This window comes from Typha latifolia, chromosome 11 (assembly GCF_019914945.1).
Source record: "Typha latifolia isolate L0001 chromosome 11, TyphaL0001v2, whole genome shotgun sequence".
Taxonomy (NCBI): Eukaryota; Viridiplantae; Streptophyta; class Magnoliopsida; order Poales; family Typhaceae; genus Typha; species Typha latifolia.
In genome coordinates, this window is record NC_133096.1 from 7,974,117 (window position 1) to 7,990,596 (window position 16,480).

The 16,480-nt window shown below is 37.2% G+C and overlaps 2 protein-coding genes across 4 annotated transcripts; one reads left to right on the forward strand and one right to left on the reverse strand.

Moving 5' to 3' along the window:
- Window positions 1-404: 404 nt before the first annotated feature.
- LOC140798305 (formin-like protein 1) lies at window positions 405-4,467 on the forward strand. 2 transcript variants are annotated; one of them, XR_012110814.1, is made up of 5 exons: window positions 405-1,813; window positions 1,898-2,097; window positions 2,428-2,672; window positions 3,132-3,980; window positions 4,228-4,467. XR_012110814.1 is itself a non-coding variant. In XM_073152115.1 (4 exons), exons 1-4 carry the CDS (start codon window positions 525-527, stop codon window positions 3,915-3,917), a joined length of 2,520 nt encoding a protein of 839 aa, XP_073008216.1. In that variant the 5' UTR covers window positions 405-524; the 3' UTR covers window positions 3,918-4,124. The 2 variants fall into 2 exon arrangements, 1 of the variants encoding a protein (XP_073008216.1); XM_073152115.1 differs by lacking the exon at window positions 4,228-4,467 and having other exon boundaries at window positions 3,132-4,124.
- Window positions 4,468-6,571: 2,104 nt separating this feature from the next.
- LOC140798071 (uncharacterized GPI-anchored protein At1g61900) lies at window positions 6,572-16,379 on the reverse strand. Of its 2 annotated transcripts, XR_012110773.1 has the most exons (9): window positions 16,184-16,379; window positions 13,698-13,840; window positions 10,898-11,740; window positions 9,909-10,154; window positions 9,788-9,802; window positions 9,571-9,711; window positions 9,343-9,390; window positions 6,944-7,115; window positions 6,572-6,850 (listed from the first exon to the last, which is right to left on the reverse strand). XR_012110773.1 is itself a non-coding variant. In XM_073151799.1 (8 exons), exons 2-8 carry the CDS (start codon window positions 13,735-13,737, stop codon window positions 7,048-7,050), a joined length of 1,401 nt encoding a protein of 466 aa, XP_073007900.1. In that variant the 5' UTR covers window positions 13,738-13,840; window positions 16,184-16,379; the 3' UTR covers window positions 6,572-7,047. The 2 variants fall into 2 exon arrangements, 1 of the variants encoding a protein (XP_073007900.1); XM_073151799.1 differs by having other exon boundaries at window positions 6,572-7,115.
- Between the last annotated feature and the right edge of the window lie 101 nt (window positions 16,380-16,480).

Genomic DNA, 16,480 nt, shown 5'->3' on the forward strand with positions numbered 1-16,480 from the left:
TCTCCCTCTCTGGGATCTTGATTGGTGTACTGAGCCAGGGCAAAAGCAAACAAAATAACCATCCCTTCTCCAGAGCTCTTGCCAGCTAATCCTTCCAATGCTGCTGTACCTTTCTCTGTTCCATGAAACAACCCATCCCACCCAACTTGGTTAAAAATAGGAGATTTTTTTTTTTCCAGCACTTTGCATTATAAGGTCCATCTGAATAAGGATCATATGATTCATATCATATTTGCAATCCTAGCTACTATTATACCTTACTATAATATATTATAATTTATATAGATAGTGTTCAATTGTAAGTTTTCTTTTTTCTTTTCACAAAAGCCCCCCTCCCCCCCCTTCCCATCCTTGCATACTAATTAACCTATTCCCCTATGATTTGACCACAACTTAATAAAAGTTAGCATTAAAAGTTTTCAAAAAAGTACTCCACGCCTTCTTCTACCTCTCTATCTCTCCTCCCTCCCCTCTACTCTCAAGAGGAAGTGCTCAAACCCACTACACTGTGTCAACTCCAAACAATGCCAACCCACCTCTACTTCCTCTTCCTCTTCCTCTTCTTCTCCCTACTTTTTTTGCTCTATTCTCACCCCCCATCTCGCCACTCGCATCCCCACAACCGTCGAGTTCTCCACCATTCCTTGTTCCCCTTGGCCTCCTCCTCTGCCTCTTCCTCCTCCTACTTGTCACCAACGCAACCTCCTTCCCCTTCGTTCCCAAAATACCCCTCCTCCACAACCTCCTCGTCCTCTTCTCTGCCTTTCTTCCCAGTGTACCCCTCCCCGCCTCCTCCGTCGCCAACTCAGCTCTCCTCTCTCCCCACCTTTCCCGCCAACCTCTCCTCCCTACACTCCTCCTCCCGCCACTTCCCCACGAAGCTCCTCTCTGCCACCGTCCTCTCTCTCCTCTCTCTTCTCGTCCTCTTGCTCTCCCTCGCAGCGGCCCTCCACCTCCGTCGCCGGCGCCGCCGCGCAGCCGGCAAGGACCCCAGCTCCGATAGCCTCCGCCTCTTCCCTCCCGCCTCCTCCGAGGCCGCCTCGGATTTCCTCTACTTGGGCACGGTCGTCAGCTCCCGCTCCGGGGCCGGAGAGGGCGCCAGCGCCAGCACTGGCGCTGTCGCCGGAGGTGGCTCCCCGGAGCTCAGGCCGCTCCCGCCTCTCCCACGCCATGTGGGTCGCTCGCCGGAGGAGGAGTTCTACTCCCCTCAGGAGTCGCCGGCGAGGAGGGAGCGGTTCGGCCGGCCGGAGTCGAGCTCGATGGTGGAGAAATGCGCGTCCAGGGACTCCACTCTGAGCTCTGGTTCGGACGCGGCTTCCAATTTGGCGTCTTCGCTGTCTCCCTCATCGCCCACTACTTGTTCGAGCCCGGGCAAGACAGTCGGGCCACCCCCATTGCCGCCTCCACCATTGACCCTTCTCCGGCCGCTGACCCCGTCGCCTCCGAAGAGAAGACCATCTTCGGCTTCGCCACCTTACTCGCCTCCGAAGAGAGTGTTCGACGGAAAGGTGGGAGCTTTGGAGGCAACGGACCAGAATTCATGGCCTGCACCTCCACCGCCTCCGCCGCCATTGCCATCGGCGGGAAAATCTCTCTGTCAGGTTACAAGGTTTCCTGCTCCTCACCCTCCGGTTCTTGTGCCTCCTAGACACAGTGGATCGAGGAATGTACATGAATCAAAGGAAAGCATGGATACTGGGGAGAAGAGTGAGGAGAACATCAGGCCAAAGCTGAAACCTTTGCATTGGGATAAGGTCCGGGCGAGCTCCGGTCGAGAAATGGTGTGGGATAAGTTGAAGTCGAATTCGTTCCAGTAAGTATAGCAAATGAATCTTTTCGCTGTAAAATGATTAATCTCCTATCAAGTTTTAAAGATTTAGATTTAACTGGTTGGCAGGCTGAATGAGGAGATGATCGAGGCATTGTTCGTTTGTAACACAAAAAACATTTCCTTGAAGGAATCATCTGGCCGGAGCTTTGTTCATTCTCAGAAGCAAGAGAATGGAATGCTTGATCCAAAGAAGTCTCAGAACATTGCTATTCTGCTGAAGGCATTGAATGTGTCCAAGGGGGAAGTTTGTGAGGCCCTCTTGGAAGGTATAACTTCCCAGTTGTGGAAATAAGATCTTTTGCTTGTACATTTGAGGCTCTACGTGCATAAGATGGAGTTTGCACCCACTAACGAAGAAATTATCATGACTTATATGTGTTATAAGTTATATCTTGTCCTGTCTAGGATGTCTTGTTGGCATAAAGGAGAATATCATAGAGCTTGACTTTGTCTGACTTGTCCATTGGCATTCTCATTTTTAATCACACTAGTAAAAGTGTAATCAATTAGTTTCTCTTCAATGCCCATACATATTTGTTACTCACAAATCGTCATTGTGATATTCATAATTCACTGATTGTCTTGCTGGCGAACAGGTAATTCTGATAGCTTGGGAAATGAGCTTTTAGAAGAACTCATGAAGATGGTTCCAACCAAAGAGGAAGAACTTAAACTGAAGGAGTACAGAAATGATTCCCCTTTAAAGTTAGGTCCAGCTGAAGAGTTTCTCAAGGCACTGCTTGGTGTACCATTCGCATTTAAGAGAGTGGTTGCTATGCTTTACATTGCGAGTTTTGATTCGGATGTTAATCACCTTAGAAATCTGCTGACTACTCTTGAGGTAATTTATGTTGCATTTTTTTATTCTTTTCCTGCATCTTGGTAATGCTGCACTACATACGCAAAACCTAGCTATCATTCTGGCATATTCAGACACGGATTGCAGATCTGAAGAAAATGGAAGTGGGTAACCATTTATGTTTTAGATTTTCTCTTCCTAATCATATACTAGGTGTAAGGGGGTCAACTAATGACAATGAGTGATCTGGAGGTAGGTGAAATTACTAGAACTTGACAGAGTAGATGATATTGATGTTTTTCGATCCATGAACTTGAAGTATGTTGATTGATTTTATGAAGCATGTATATATTTTGGAATACTACTAGATTGATATTATACTGAGAAACATGGCTGCAAGGCAAGCATTCGTATGCTGTAGGGAAGATGAAAGACAGCTCTTCTTCTTCTAGGTTTCTGGGTTGCATAAAAATGCTAAGTTTCGTTGCTTTGATTTTTCAGGCAGCCTGTGAAGAGCTTAGGAGCAGCCGGATGTTCCGGAAGCTTCTAGAGGCTGTTCTAAAGACTGGAAACCGCATGAATGTCGGTACAAACCGTGGGGATGCTGAGGCCTTCAAACTCGACACACTTTTGAAGCTGGTGGATGTGAGAGGCACTGATGGAAAGACCACCCTTCTACATTTTGTAGTCCAGGAAATAGCAAAAGCTGAAGGTTGCCGACTTCTCTCTGCCAATTCCGCCATGCCTAAATCCCAGGCAAACACTCTACAGTATGATCTGGAATGCAAAAAGCTTGGCCTTCAAGTTGTTTCCAGACTGAGGAGTGAGCTCAGCAATGTGAAGAAGGCAGCAGCTATGGACTCCAATATGCTTAGCGGCAATGTATCAAAGCTTGCTGTAGGGATTGGAAAGATCCATGATGTTTTGAGACTGAATGCTGCATTTAGTTCAAAGGAATGCAGCCAGCTATTCCACGATAATATGAGCGCCTTCCTGAACCGGGCAGAAGGCGAAATCCAAAGGATTCAAGTGCAGGAGAGCATCACGCTTTCTTCGGTGAAGGAGACAACCGAGTACTTCCATGGAAATTCAGCAAAGGAGGAAGCTCATCCATTCAGAATTTTCACAGTGGTAAGGGACTTTCTTGTGATCCTTGATCAGGTATGCAAAGAAGCTGGACAGTTATACGACTGCACCGTTTCAAGTACCCCGAGTCAGATATCAGCATTCCCTCGTTTTGATGTATCAATGCCTGGAAGTCCTGGTGAAGAAAGGTCATCATCCTAGATGAATCTTTTGGTCCTTGGCACCGCACCCAAAAATCCCTTCATCTTTTCTTCTTGATATCAGGTCTGGCCTCACTCAGGTGCAATTTTGTCTAATATAGATTAGATTACCAATCGCTTTCTTTGTTCTGTACTTGTGTAAGTTGTTGTTTTAACACTTTAAGTATATATATATATATATATATATAATGATGGAAAAATTTTTTGACATGATTGTGTTGTAATCATATAATTCTGCTTCAAATGCACATCACTGAGAAACAAGAGCATATGCAATTTTATTTGTGCATCTGAATGCTGTGTTCTTGCAGACTGGTGCTGTTTAATTCTGGCCATGGCAGCAAGTCACATGAATTTGTACCACAAACTTAAAGTTGAGGGAATCTTTTCTCAGAGTACATTTGTCTTGAAGTATGTTCAGGGCAAATTGGTCTTTTTATTTAGTTCTTAAATCCTAGCAGAAGAGCCTGTATAGTTTGGTCCTTTTCACGTTCAGTTGTTGGATTCTATCATGGGTATTTGCAGCAAAGTGGTCTTTTTTGGATTCTATCTGAGTGCCTTGTTTGGTTACTCTTTGGTTACTCTATATGCATAACTTAATTTATTTGAGTCCTAATTCAGTGCTATTATAGAACTTTGTTAAATTTCTCTGTTAAGAGAGTATTGGGAGTAAAAACTCTTTTTATAGAGATATCTAGTGTTACAAAAAGGGTTTAAAAGGAAAGGATAATTGTATTTAAACTCTCTATTATTATTCATTTTTTACAGACATCATATCAATTATTTATTTTATAAACTTCTTACACCCACACAGTAAGAAAAAAATCCAATGGATAATGAATGGAATAATTTGAAATTTTTCTAAGAGGGGAGGTCTTAATGTAACTAAAGAAAACACAAACTCACACTTACAAAAGAAAAAGAAAAAAAGAAGGATTTTTTTTTTGAGAAACAACTAGAGACAGAAGTCAGAGACATCCAGAGTACGATTCTTGATATCTCTGAGAGAGGAGATTGTCAAAATTGGCGTCTCGTCGTTGATTGTTTCTCATTGAGAGGATTCCAGCTCACTAGCTCAAAAGAGAAAACAGAGAGAGAGAGAGAGAGAGAGAGAGAGAGAGAGAGAAACAGAGTGTTTCTGATTGATTTTCATAATTTTTATTACCTAAAAAATGCTTGCTAAATGAATCTGAGTCACTTTATCACTGTGGATGCCGAACAGTGGAATTAAACATATAGAGAAGAACTCATGGAAGAATGTGATTATTTAAGGATGGAAAAAGAATGTGGTTGCAAAACAGAGCAATATTATTATTATTATTATTATTATTATTATTATTATTATTATTAATAGTAGTTACTAAAAGTTTGTAGGATTCATTTATTATCAATTTTTTTTTAAAAAAAATAATTTTATAAATTAGCCATCTTAATTATAAAAAGCTTCGTTAAATTCGGAGACCGAAAACTATTATCCCAAATACAACTAAAATCTAGAGATCTATCTCTTATTGAATCTTTTGATTACATAAGCAGTTAGATACATTATGATGAATGACTAGATTAGTTAAATTATGAGCCAAAATATTGGTGCTGCAACCCGAGAAACAGACTCGAACACTAAGAGTGTTTAGAAATCCACCATATATATGATGAACGTAGACCGGTCTTAAGCTCTTTGTGTCCCCATTTGAAAATATTGTTAAGATGTGGTGTTTAGAACTTGGGTTTAGGAAATTAATTTGTGCGAGATTTTAACGCATTGGATTTTCTTTTTTAAGAGAAGCCCGAAAGCTAAAATTTTATATCAGCTCAGTTAAATAGATATTATCGGCTTACACAATGTAATACATAATATAGTAAGGAAAACGAATTAAGACATTCCTCCAACCCTAAAAATGCTCAGCGCCATAATCACTATTAAAAATTTTAAAGTATACTATTATACATTACATATCATATATGATTATTTTTTCAATATTTTATATATCAACAACACATGTGCTAGTGTTAGATGGAAAGACTATTTTCATCTATAAAAAAATTAAAAATTGAGCTGCCCTTCAAGTTTAGGCATTTTTTTTGGTGCATCACTTTTAGTGGTAAGTACATAGATTGATTTTAAAATAAATAAGAATAAAATAATTTTGAGTATAACATATTTAACCCAAAGTAATTTTAACATATTTAAAAGTCTTTGGTTCAACGGCTTATGTGATTTATTTTAACTCTTAGTAGTCTAATCAGTGACATCTATTTTTTTTTACTTTAGTAGCTGAATTAAAAATAACTTATACTTAAAAGCCATTTCCGACAAATTTTACCTCGGCCCGCAGTTAAATTATGAAGTAAGCTAGTCAGTAAACAAAAGAAAAAGAAAAAGAAAAAGAAAAAGAATGAAGTAAGTAGAATTTTAGGTTTATTTTGAACTTTTGGCTGGATCCAGTAGCAGTGACAGCATCAAACTGGAGAAACGATAGAAATTATTATTGTTTTCATTTTTCTTTCAATTTCTTTTTGTGGTAGAGATGTCCTCATGTTATGAAAATGCCTCGAATAACAACACATAATACGGGAACTAACAAGCATTCGAAGGCAGAGTAAGTCTAAATTCCGCTCCAGACACAAAATTTTAGAAACTGAAAACAGATAGGATGACCAACAATGCCTAATGATATCAAAAGGCTTTTGGAAAAAATAAAAATAAAAGATTACATCTTTCTAGACTTTTTGATGTGTCAATGAAGAGAGAAATAAAATGAAAGAGGTACAAGTAGCTCCTACGAATAGAGATGATACCTACAGCCTACAATCTATTTCAAGTATTAACAGAGACGCCGGCATAACACTTTGGGCGTTTTCCATCAGTTCCAAGTGCTTTTACTTAGGACATATTGCATGCAAGCCCCTGAGAAGGAACTTCCGTGCCAGGTCCTAGTTTTAAGACCCAAAAGTTTATCAGTACTTCTAGCTAATATTTTCATAATATTACATTCAAAAAAGAAGGGGGGAAAAAGAACACTATACATGAGAAGGAATCAGCTCAATGTACACATAGGCCTGCACGGAGAAAATCTCCTAGCCTCTGCAATTATCTCCCGGATAGAACTTGAAACTCATCAGGGGTACTTTCACAAGAGTATGAGTTTAACAAAGTAAAGAAGCCACGGCAAGGTTCGCGTCCCACGGCCTAATTTACCTGAGGGTGCCATCAAAATGTAAGCGATTTTCATGGTAATCTGAAATTCTACAATAAAACAGAAAATTGGATTTTTTTTTTCTCCAAAAATAAGGTTTAGATTAGTCCTAACTTATTGTATGGAGTTGCCAAATTGTGTCATCAGCATCTACCAGTTATGATAAAAATCAAAATACCCAAAAAGATCTTGCTCACTATATAAGGGGAAAGAAAATCAATGTATGAACCAACCATACTCTTGATATGGCAGAGGCGTAACCATGCATCATGAACTATAAGCAAAATCCAGAAGGCAGTAACTTCAATATATAAGAAAATTTTATTAAAACTTGAAATATATATATCAAACCAAAAAGTAAGCAAAAACATGATTGTCCGTGATACATGCAGATCTTAGAAACACATGTTGTGCAGTCAGTAAATCAGACTGATGCAGGGATGGTTTAAAAGACTTGCATAGAAGTAAACACATGAAAAAGAATTCAATTCCCAATAAACAGATTACCAACCAAATGTCAGAGAAAAGCCACCGACATGCTTGGTTTTTTCGATAAAATTGCAGATGAGAGAGTGCAGATCACAAGTAGTGAGCTTCTTGAATATCTGACTGGATGCTAAACTATTAGCAAGACAAGGTACATGGGGCTATAGAAATACCTTCTCTTCATTGAGCGCTAAATTTGAGTTATATCCTCCCATCAATAAAAATATTGGCATATATTTTCTTCAAACTCTTTCATTCAAAAGACAGAATATTGAAAGAGGTTCTTGGAATATACAGGATGACAAAAGTGAAGAGATGTCAAATATTTACAGTTTCTAATGTATTTAATAAACAGATAAGGGAATCACAGTGACAAGGCTCCTGCTTACAAAGATCTGAGAAGGGATAGTTTACGCAGTCTCTCTCATTTCTGAAGTGAAAATAAAAGTGACTAGATGCCAAGAAGAAAAATTGAGGATCAGAAAATAGAGATCTACTTGTATTTCAATATAATATGGCCATGCTCTTTAAGACTTTCCTAATCCACAGCCCACAATAGAAAACTGTCAGACACAACCTTACATAAAATAAATAGATCGACTATGGTAGGATTTCTTTCCCAGATTTCCAATAAAAAAGACAATGTCACTAGCAAATTTAAGACCATGGCTCTGCATTTAGAATTCTTCTAGCAATTTACCACATAGAAACAATTTCTTACTTCCTACTTCACCTTCACTTCCGTAATTTGCTGATTTTCTTCAGTTAGGGGATTAAGTTGATTTATGTGTTAAGACTATGATATGATCAAAATCATGGCATTAACATTTGATATCTGGGCACACCATAATTTTCAGTTCAATTTAAATTAAATGAATAAAATTATAGTATTGTCTCAGGTTCTCAGATATTTCAATAGGCAAGTTTCAAGTAATCATTGGCCCTCTCCCTCTTGAGGACTTCACTTCTTCCCTCAAAACCTCAACCTTTCTCCCATCTCTAGCCATATCACACTTGATCTCGAGTATGTATTAGAATCAAAGTCTGGAGGTCATTAATATAAGGTGATCAAAATCATCAGTCAGAAAGATACAACTAAAACTATTTGGTTCCAGAACATATGTCTTGAGGATCCAACATAGTGAGGCCTAATCCTAGGTAGTCATCATTTTTTTTCTGATTAAAAGGTAGCCACCATTTATCATTGGCTTAAAAGTCTTCTCTAGCAGATTCATGAATTCAGCAATTCTTTCTACCAATGCATATTCATCCATCTTACTTTAATAATCACTGCTTAGGCTAATTACTGTTCAAATGCAATGGTGGTTCTTACTAACCTTCTACACTTTTGCCAATTTATTATTTAAAAGGACAGCCAATAACATAAAAAAGGGTGGATAGATACAGGAGCTTAAGCTTTAGTTGCAAAAGTACAACAAACGTCAGATCATGTTATGATAATTTCTATAGATACTCGGATAATCAGCAGAAATGTATATATCTATAGTAACCATGCATAAAGGATGGAACCGTACACTGACGAGTAAATATAATATCAGCTGCTAACAGTTTTTATGGGAAATACACATGTTTAAACCCGCTACCAAGAAATTAATAGTGAAATAAAGCCTCCAAACATTTTAATCAGATATGGTACATAAGATGTAATTCTTCCACAAACACAAGCATAGGATTGTGACATGTGAATCCTGAGGAAAATGAAAATATCGATCAATAGCATACCTAAACTTCCAGACGTTTGGAGTACTGGTAATGCAGGCAAAGACATTTCTGGAATAAAAAAAAGAATAAAAAGCCAAAACATCACAAAGTATTAAAAATATGAGCAATAAGATCAACCTGATTATCATGTACATCATTAGAACATATGAGTCTACATTAATCTATAGTTGCATTTAATGTTACAAAATCTTGCAAAAAAAAATAAATTATGATTCTTATCTTCCTCACCTGGGGCACAAAATGACAAAGAAGAAACAGAGGACGAGGATGGCCATGGTGCAGCAATATTATCACTCAAGTCACATGTAAAGCTAAAACCTGTAACATTGTCGAATATGATGTCTGCTGGTAAGCTTCGAAGTAAACAGCCTGCAACAGAAAATTAAGTAAGTTTATCACACTATAAGGAAAAAGACAGTAGATATATTGACAGTTTAAATCAAACCTTGCTGCCCATATGCTGCATCAGTTTCATGGCACAGATGGAACAAAAGAAGGAATATTAGAAACCATACAAACTGAAAAGAATATTAAGTAACAGAAGAAATATTAAGTTCAGCACGTACCCTGAAGGCTGAAGTCCTTCAAGTCAACATCGCAAAGCTCATAAATATTAGTCAATACACCACCTTTTTGTAGCATAGAACCAAACAATGTCGCACAATTAATGGCTTGCCTATTTGTTATCAACATCTGCTTTTGTATAGTAGCGATATAAGCATTCAATGCACTGCAGCAGGACAGACTAGGAGAAGCCACACTGTGACATGCTTTGATGACTGATAAAGGTTCTTTGAACTCTAATGGGCAAGCTACATGTAAACAAACCATATATCAGTCCAATAACTTCTACAATAGCTAGAATCTATGAAGCACGAATATGAATACGAATACGGAATATAGGGATATGACAAGTTCTTAAAAGTAGGATACGGATACAGCATGGATAGTTGGATACACTAACAAATAAATAATATATTTTCAATCTGTTGTCAATCGATATAACATAAGATAAAAAATTATTATCCCATAAATAATAAAATAAAAGGAAAGAAAGGTATAGATTTAGTATCTACATGCCTTAAATTTTAGAATAATATTGTAATAGAAATCAATATGAAACTTAAAATGTTAGTGAAACATTGAAACATAATTCAATTATTAATCTACAATTACTTTGGATCTTTAAATGACCTTCAAGTTATATGTTCAATTCATTATCAAATAAACAAACCCTTAAAGTATCATAAAGGATTGGATAATTCTATATATATATATATAAAAGATTGGATGATCAGAAAAAGCATTGGAGCCATATCCCGCTGTATCGGAAAATTAAAATTTATTTATTTTTTAATTAGAATACTCCTCCAAGCGTATTCGATACGTATTGAATAATGGGACAGAGGGGTAAATGAAGTATCCATGCTTCATAGGCTGAAATTGAGGTGAAAATCTTGATGTGTAACTAGTATCGTCACATCACTCAACATTAGAAGCAGCAGCAATACTAATAATAGTCAATTCCAGTTAAGAAGAAGATTGGACACCATACCTTTGTTGACTTTGCAACCAGATAGTATTCGAAAAGCAGTGTTAGCGGCTTCTGATGAGAGTTTTCTAGATAGCCATGCATACACCACCCCCTTACAGTCACCAATAACATCAATTCCAGTTGCACTCCCAGGTATATTAGAATTTTCCAGCATACTTGCTCCTGCTGATGAGATATGAAGCGCAGCTTCCATAATTGCAGGTTGACATGCTGGCCTACAGCACTCTTTAAGTGGGTCGATGCTACTGCATGCATCTAGTAGTTTGCTTACGTTTACCATTTTCTCGAATGAAGAAATATCATTCACAGGGCATGAACCACCAGTAAGATTTGATGATTTCACCGCACAAAGTGTAGAAATATTACTATTTGCCCCTCTAGTGGCTAGTATGCTTATAACATCAGAAAAACAATCATTTGCTGTAGTTTGGTTTAGAACAAGCATATTAGATTCACTAATATAAGAACCTTGGAAGATGTGCATCAAACTGTTGACTTGCGGACAACAAATGACATTCCCAACAAATGCTGAGAAAGGTGTAAAACAATCAGATGCTGTCTTTTCCAAAATACTAGAGATTGAAGAAAAATTAACAGGGCATCTTCCAGTCAAGACTGGTCCAGATGTGCTTGGGAATGATGGATACATTGGTGATAGTGGCTCAAAAGGATATGGACTATGTGGAACAACAGTAGGTGAAATTTCTATTGGATCAAAGAGGCCAATAGGTGGATCGGACAGCACAAATTTGCCTCTCGGTTGGAATGCGGTCTTTTGAGGCACTACATAATGAAAGCCACACAGCCAAATAGTAAGCAGCAGATATCGATGACATAGAGCACCTGAAAGGTAACAACTTCACCATGAGAAAAGGATATCAAAATAGTAAGAGAACCATTTTACCAAAAGCCATGAAATCCACGATGATGGAATCAGAGTAACAACTTGCATTCATCTGGCCAGCATATCTGAATACAATAATAATGCAACATATACATTTTTTATAAACCTTACACAAAAAACACAACCGCTTTACAATCAACAGCATTTTTCTGAGGCACTCTACCTGAGTTTTGCATGCCATACTCAGATGCAGCATTATGCTTTTAGACGCTACTGGTCATTATTCAGCAAAATAACATTTATGGTACACAATTCCTTCTCTACTTAAAATATGTATGTGTTATTAGCATGTTAATACTAGCTCAAATTACTAGTCACAAAGAAAAATACAGATCGAATTACTCTTAGTAAAAAAAGAAAGTGTAGGCCATCAAGAACAAGGTGATATTCCTTTTGTTTCATTTGAACCATTTTCAAAACAGTCATTATGTCAATTGCTACTCATAAATATTTCCTAATATGTTACTATGCAAATGAGGTAGATTAAGAAATTTCCATTTATAGGCAAATGCATATGAGCAATAATATTTAAGCATGTTAACTTTGACTTTGAGATACTATCAATTAAGCAAGACGTAAATGTTTAACATTGCAAGCTCAAGATCGTCTCTCACTTGCAATTGTAAATGTCCGTTAAGATCGAGTTCAAATTTTCTGTAGTGAAGTGAGTTACACTAGAGATCTCTTAGACACCAAAAATTAAAATAGTGTGTTGAAGAATACATCATTCCCAAAGCTATGGCCCTGGGGATAATCTTGGTAGTTAATCACTAGGACATTGATAGGCTAAGCAAAAGCGCTACCAACCCATATTGGCTTAGACTTAACACCTTACTCCAATCCTAATGCAAACCTTACTTGGAGTTTATGAATTTTGGTAGAAGTTCAACAGAAGTACCAAAAGTCGTCTTTTTTTCTTCTTCTGATTTTGGATTTTTTTTTTCATTTTATCTTCAGATGTGTTTTGGGTGTTTTAACTTATTTCAACTTCTTTTATTATAGAGTTTCAATTTACTTTAGGATCAGATTGGTAGGAAGAACAGGATATGTAAGGGAAACTGATATTCAAACACTGGTGTAGATATGTTAGTATAGGGTTGAAACATACTGCAAGCTATGAGGGAATCACAGAGGAGAAATGAGATAAGAAAGCTCTTTGCTTCAAGAATACCTTTGGTCTTGAAGGATAGGGAAAAATATTTTCACTTGGTGTTAGAAATTTAGAATGATAAATGACTTCCCGATTTCTCTAGCACCCATGTGAATAAACATCTATAGAGGACCATTAAGATAGAAACATTGTCCTTACCTAGTGCCAACCATAAAACGAGGAAAAAAAGCACTGGAATTAATAAAGGAGATGAAGATCTTGATGTATGAAATAAAGCAAATTGGCATCTGTGGAAGCTGGTTGCAACAAATTCACATCAAGGTGGAAGATAGAACCAATCAAACATTCTCCTAGAAAACAAAAGAAATAGAAAAGGACATCTAGCATAAAAGAAGAGGATTAAAAGAATTAAGAAGAGAATCAAGAAAGATTCACATCAAAGATGCATGTCCAAAGTAGATTAAAATATGTTTTAAACTTTATATATCTCTAATCTCTACTCTCACATGGTTACTTTCCATATATTCCAAGACAGACAGTAGCTCTTTTTTAGGGCAAAAGTATCGTGTTACAGAATATAGTGACATTGAGAATACTGGACACAGACAAGCTAATCGAATAGATGAAACTTCACAGATTGAAAATGTATGATATCAGGAATGGCATGAAATCAACCAACATAAGACATTAGCACACTTTACTTGACAGCCATAAAGCAAATGGCTATATAAAGAATGACATGGTAACTCTCAAATGAAAACCAACATTTTTATTTAGCCACTCACACTGAAGGTAGGAACCAGCACTAATTTTCTCCATAGCCATTTAGCCTGTTGACAACATAGGTGCCCACGGTGCCACAAGGCACTCAACTGTTCATAGAACAATACATTGCAATTATATAGTACAAGATAGAACTGTAGAGTACCTGCAGTCACCAAAATACAAGTTAAACTTTTAACATAAATTAACAGAGGAATAAAACAATCTAACATAATTGGGCAGAAGTAGAACAAGATCAAAGTAATTGAACTCCTCTTATCAAAGGACAGGTTCCTCATATTAAGAGATCTAAAAAGTGAATGCTGAGGCTTGAAAATTTATATAAAATAAGATAATGCTCAGTTTATGCATAATTAGGTTTATACTCATCTATCAGACTAAGCATTTACTTCACTATCCTATAAAATATACTATAGAGCAAAAAACCTCTATACAGGAGAAACTCAAAAGGATTATAGTCAGATATCAGGAAGACATGGATGGATTAATTCAACGGACAATTGAGTAAACAAAAGATCATGTAGGAGCATATCTTTATATATTGAGAGAGAAAGAAAACTAGGAAATATGAGAGAACATTGGACAGAGCAGAAATTTAAAATAGGAGAAACAACTTTGTATTCTAGTATATTATATTCTCTTTAGTATCAAATACTCACCTAAGAAAGACAGATAAGCATTTGATCACTTTTAAGAGCATATCATGATGATCAAACGAATGCTTCCTTTACTAGTAAAAATAACATATAAAAACTGTAAAGTATGTAAAGATGGAGCTTAAGTAGATTTGATTTTAGTTAGCTGATCAATTTGGTTATAGCCTACTGACATCTTGATTTAGTTAAAGGTGTGGGGTATGTCTGCATAAACTTAATCAAGTCCTTGGATCAATCTTAGAGTAGGTTGCGGGTAAAGCTTGAATTGGGAATGAGTTCGTAGGACAGAAATAATCAGGCACTTCAATTGGGCCCTCATCATATAGGTCAAGGGCCATATAGAAAGGATCCAATTCCTAATTGGAGTCCTATTAGTTCCCTAATAGGACATGGAGGCTAAACAAATGCAGATATGGTAGATTTCTTACAGGAGACCTAAGCTAGCCTAAAAGAGAGACCTCACTACAACTCTTCTCTACCTCTTTCTTTCCCTGCCATGTCAAGCACTCCTCTCTCTCATTTCCTCTATTAGCTGCCCTTCTTTCCTTCTCTCTTTGCTTAATGTTTTATTCCTTCTCCCCCCTCACTACTCTACTTTTTCCCCTGCTACAGAAAGATTTCTCTTCTCTTTTGCTACTGGAATACAAATTTACTGAGCTTCTACGAGAAAATATTGTTGGCACTATCTTTCTTTCCTTGGGGAATCATAGCACTTTTGCAGCTGCCAAAAACTCTATTCCACCTCAGGAAAAAAGACCCTACAAAAGAAACACCACAAACACCAAAATTGAAGACAAAGGCCGATTTTTTTTTCCACGATTAATCCCTCCAAAGATAGCTCCTTAAACCCATTCCAGACCAGCTATCACTGCCATATTATTCTCGATGTTGTAATATTGTTTCCTACATCTGTATGGCCTATGCTTAGACCAAGGTTTCCTCCACTCTGATAATGTGTTGCTATGTTGGTTGATCTATATACTAGTTTCTCAACAAAAACAAAAAAAACGTTACTTTTATGTTTCAGATCATATTTGAAAAATATATTCTCCTTATATATTGATAACCTAATAGGACAACATATTCATGTGCTTATTCAATTATCAATTGCATACAAATTAAAATATATTTATATTTTACTCTTCACCCTTTATCAATCATAACAGCAATCTTGTTTAAATCAACATCTAGTCAGAATAGAGCTAAGTTGACAAAATATGAGATCCAAAAACTAATAAAAGATAGAGGTTCCTTTTGCACTTTAAATAACTCCAAAAGGTTGCGGAACTGGTGAGATGAGATCTCTTTATTGCACAATCATCACTATTTTAGTACAAATGATACAAGTATACAAGGTGATAACAATGGAAGATCCCTATCTCATCGTAGGGGAACCCCATTTCACATGCTTTCTTCCAAAATTTCAACACCATTACCGTCAATTAACCAAACTATACCAACCAAAAGGTAAAACTTTCTTCCCTTCTATCAAAGAACAAAATCCATCGCAGTAACAGCTAACTTACATCCTATTCATTCCACACTTCAATGCAACAGTAATCTAAAACTTAAAGCCATCACAACATCAACCCCTAAACAAGTAAAAGAAACCCCGCAATTACCAAGGAAAAAAACATAGGACTAAATCAGGAAATAAAATAAAATAAATCCAGGAACACAGTTTCACGAACAGAAAGATATCACAAGAAAAAAGAAAAAATAAAGCGAACTCAAAAAACGACCATCCCGCCTACATTTCCCCAGAGCCGCATCAAAAAGCTAGAAAGGAAGACACCAAATCGAAGGGTTTAAAAAGAAGAAGAAGAAGATACCATCTCTTTATTACGCCGTTTCCTCCTTCCCCCGCGCGGATCGAACCCTAAATGTGGATTCCGAATCGCCTCCGAACCCTGAAAGGTGCACCCTTTCCCCCAACTCCACGCCTTTTCTCCACTACTTTCCCCTCCCCCTTTTCCAGCTCTAAAATTCTTTCCTTCTCTTCTTTCTTCTCTCACTCACTCTCTCTTTTGCTCTCGCTTTATGCTTTCTTCCCCTTAATTTATACAGCTGAATGATTGCGGACTCTGATTTACAAACCTACCCCTGAATCTAGCGTGGAATTACGGGGA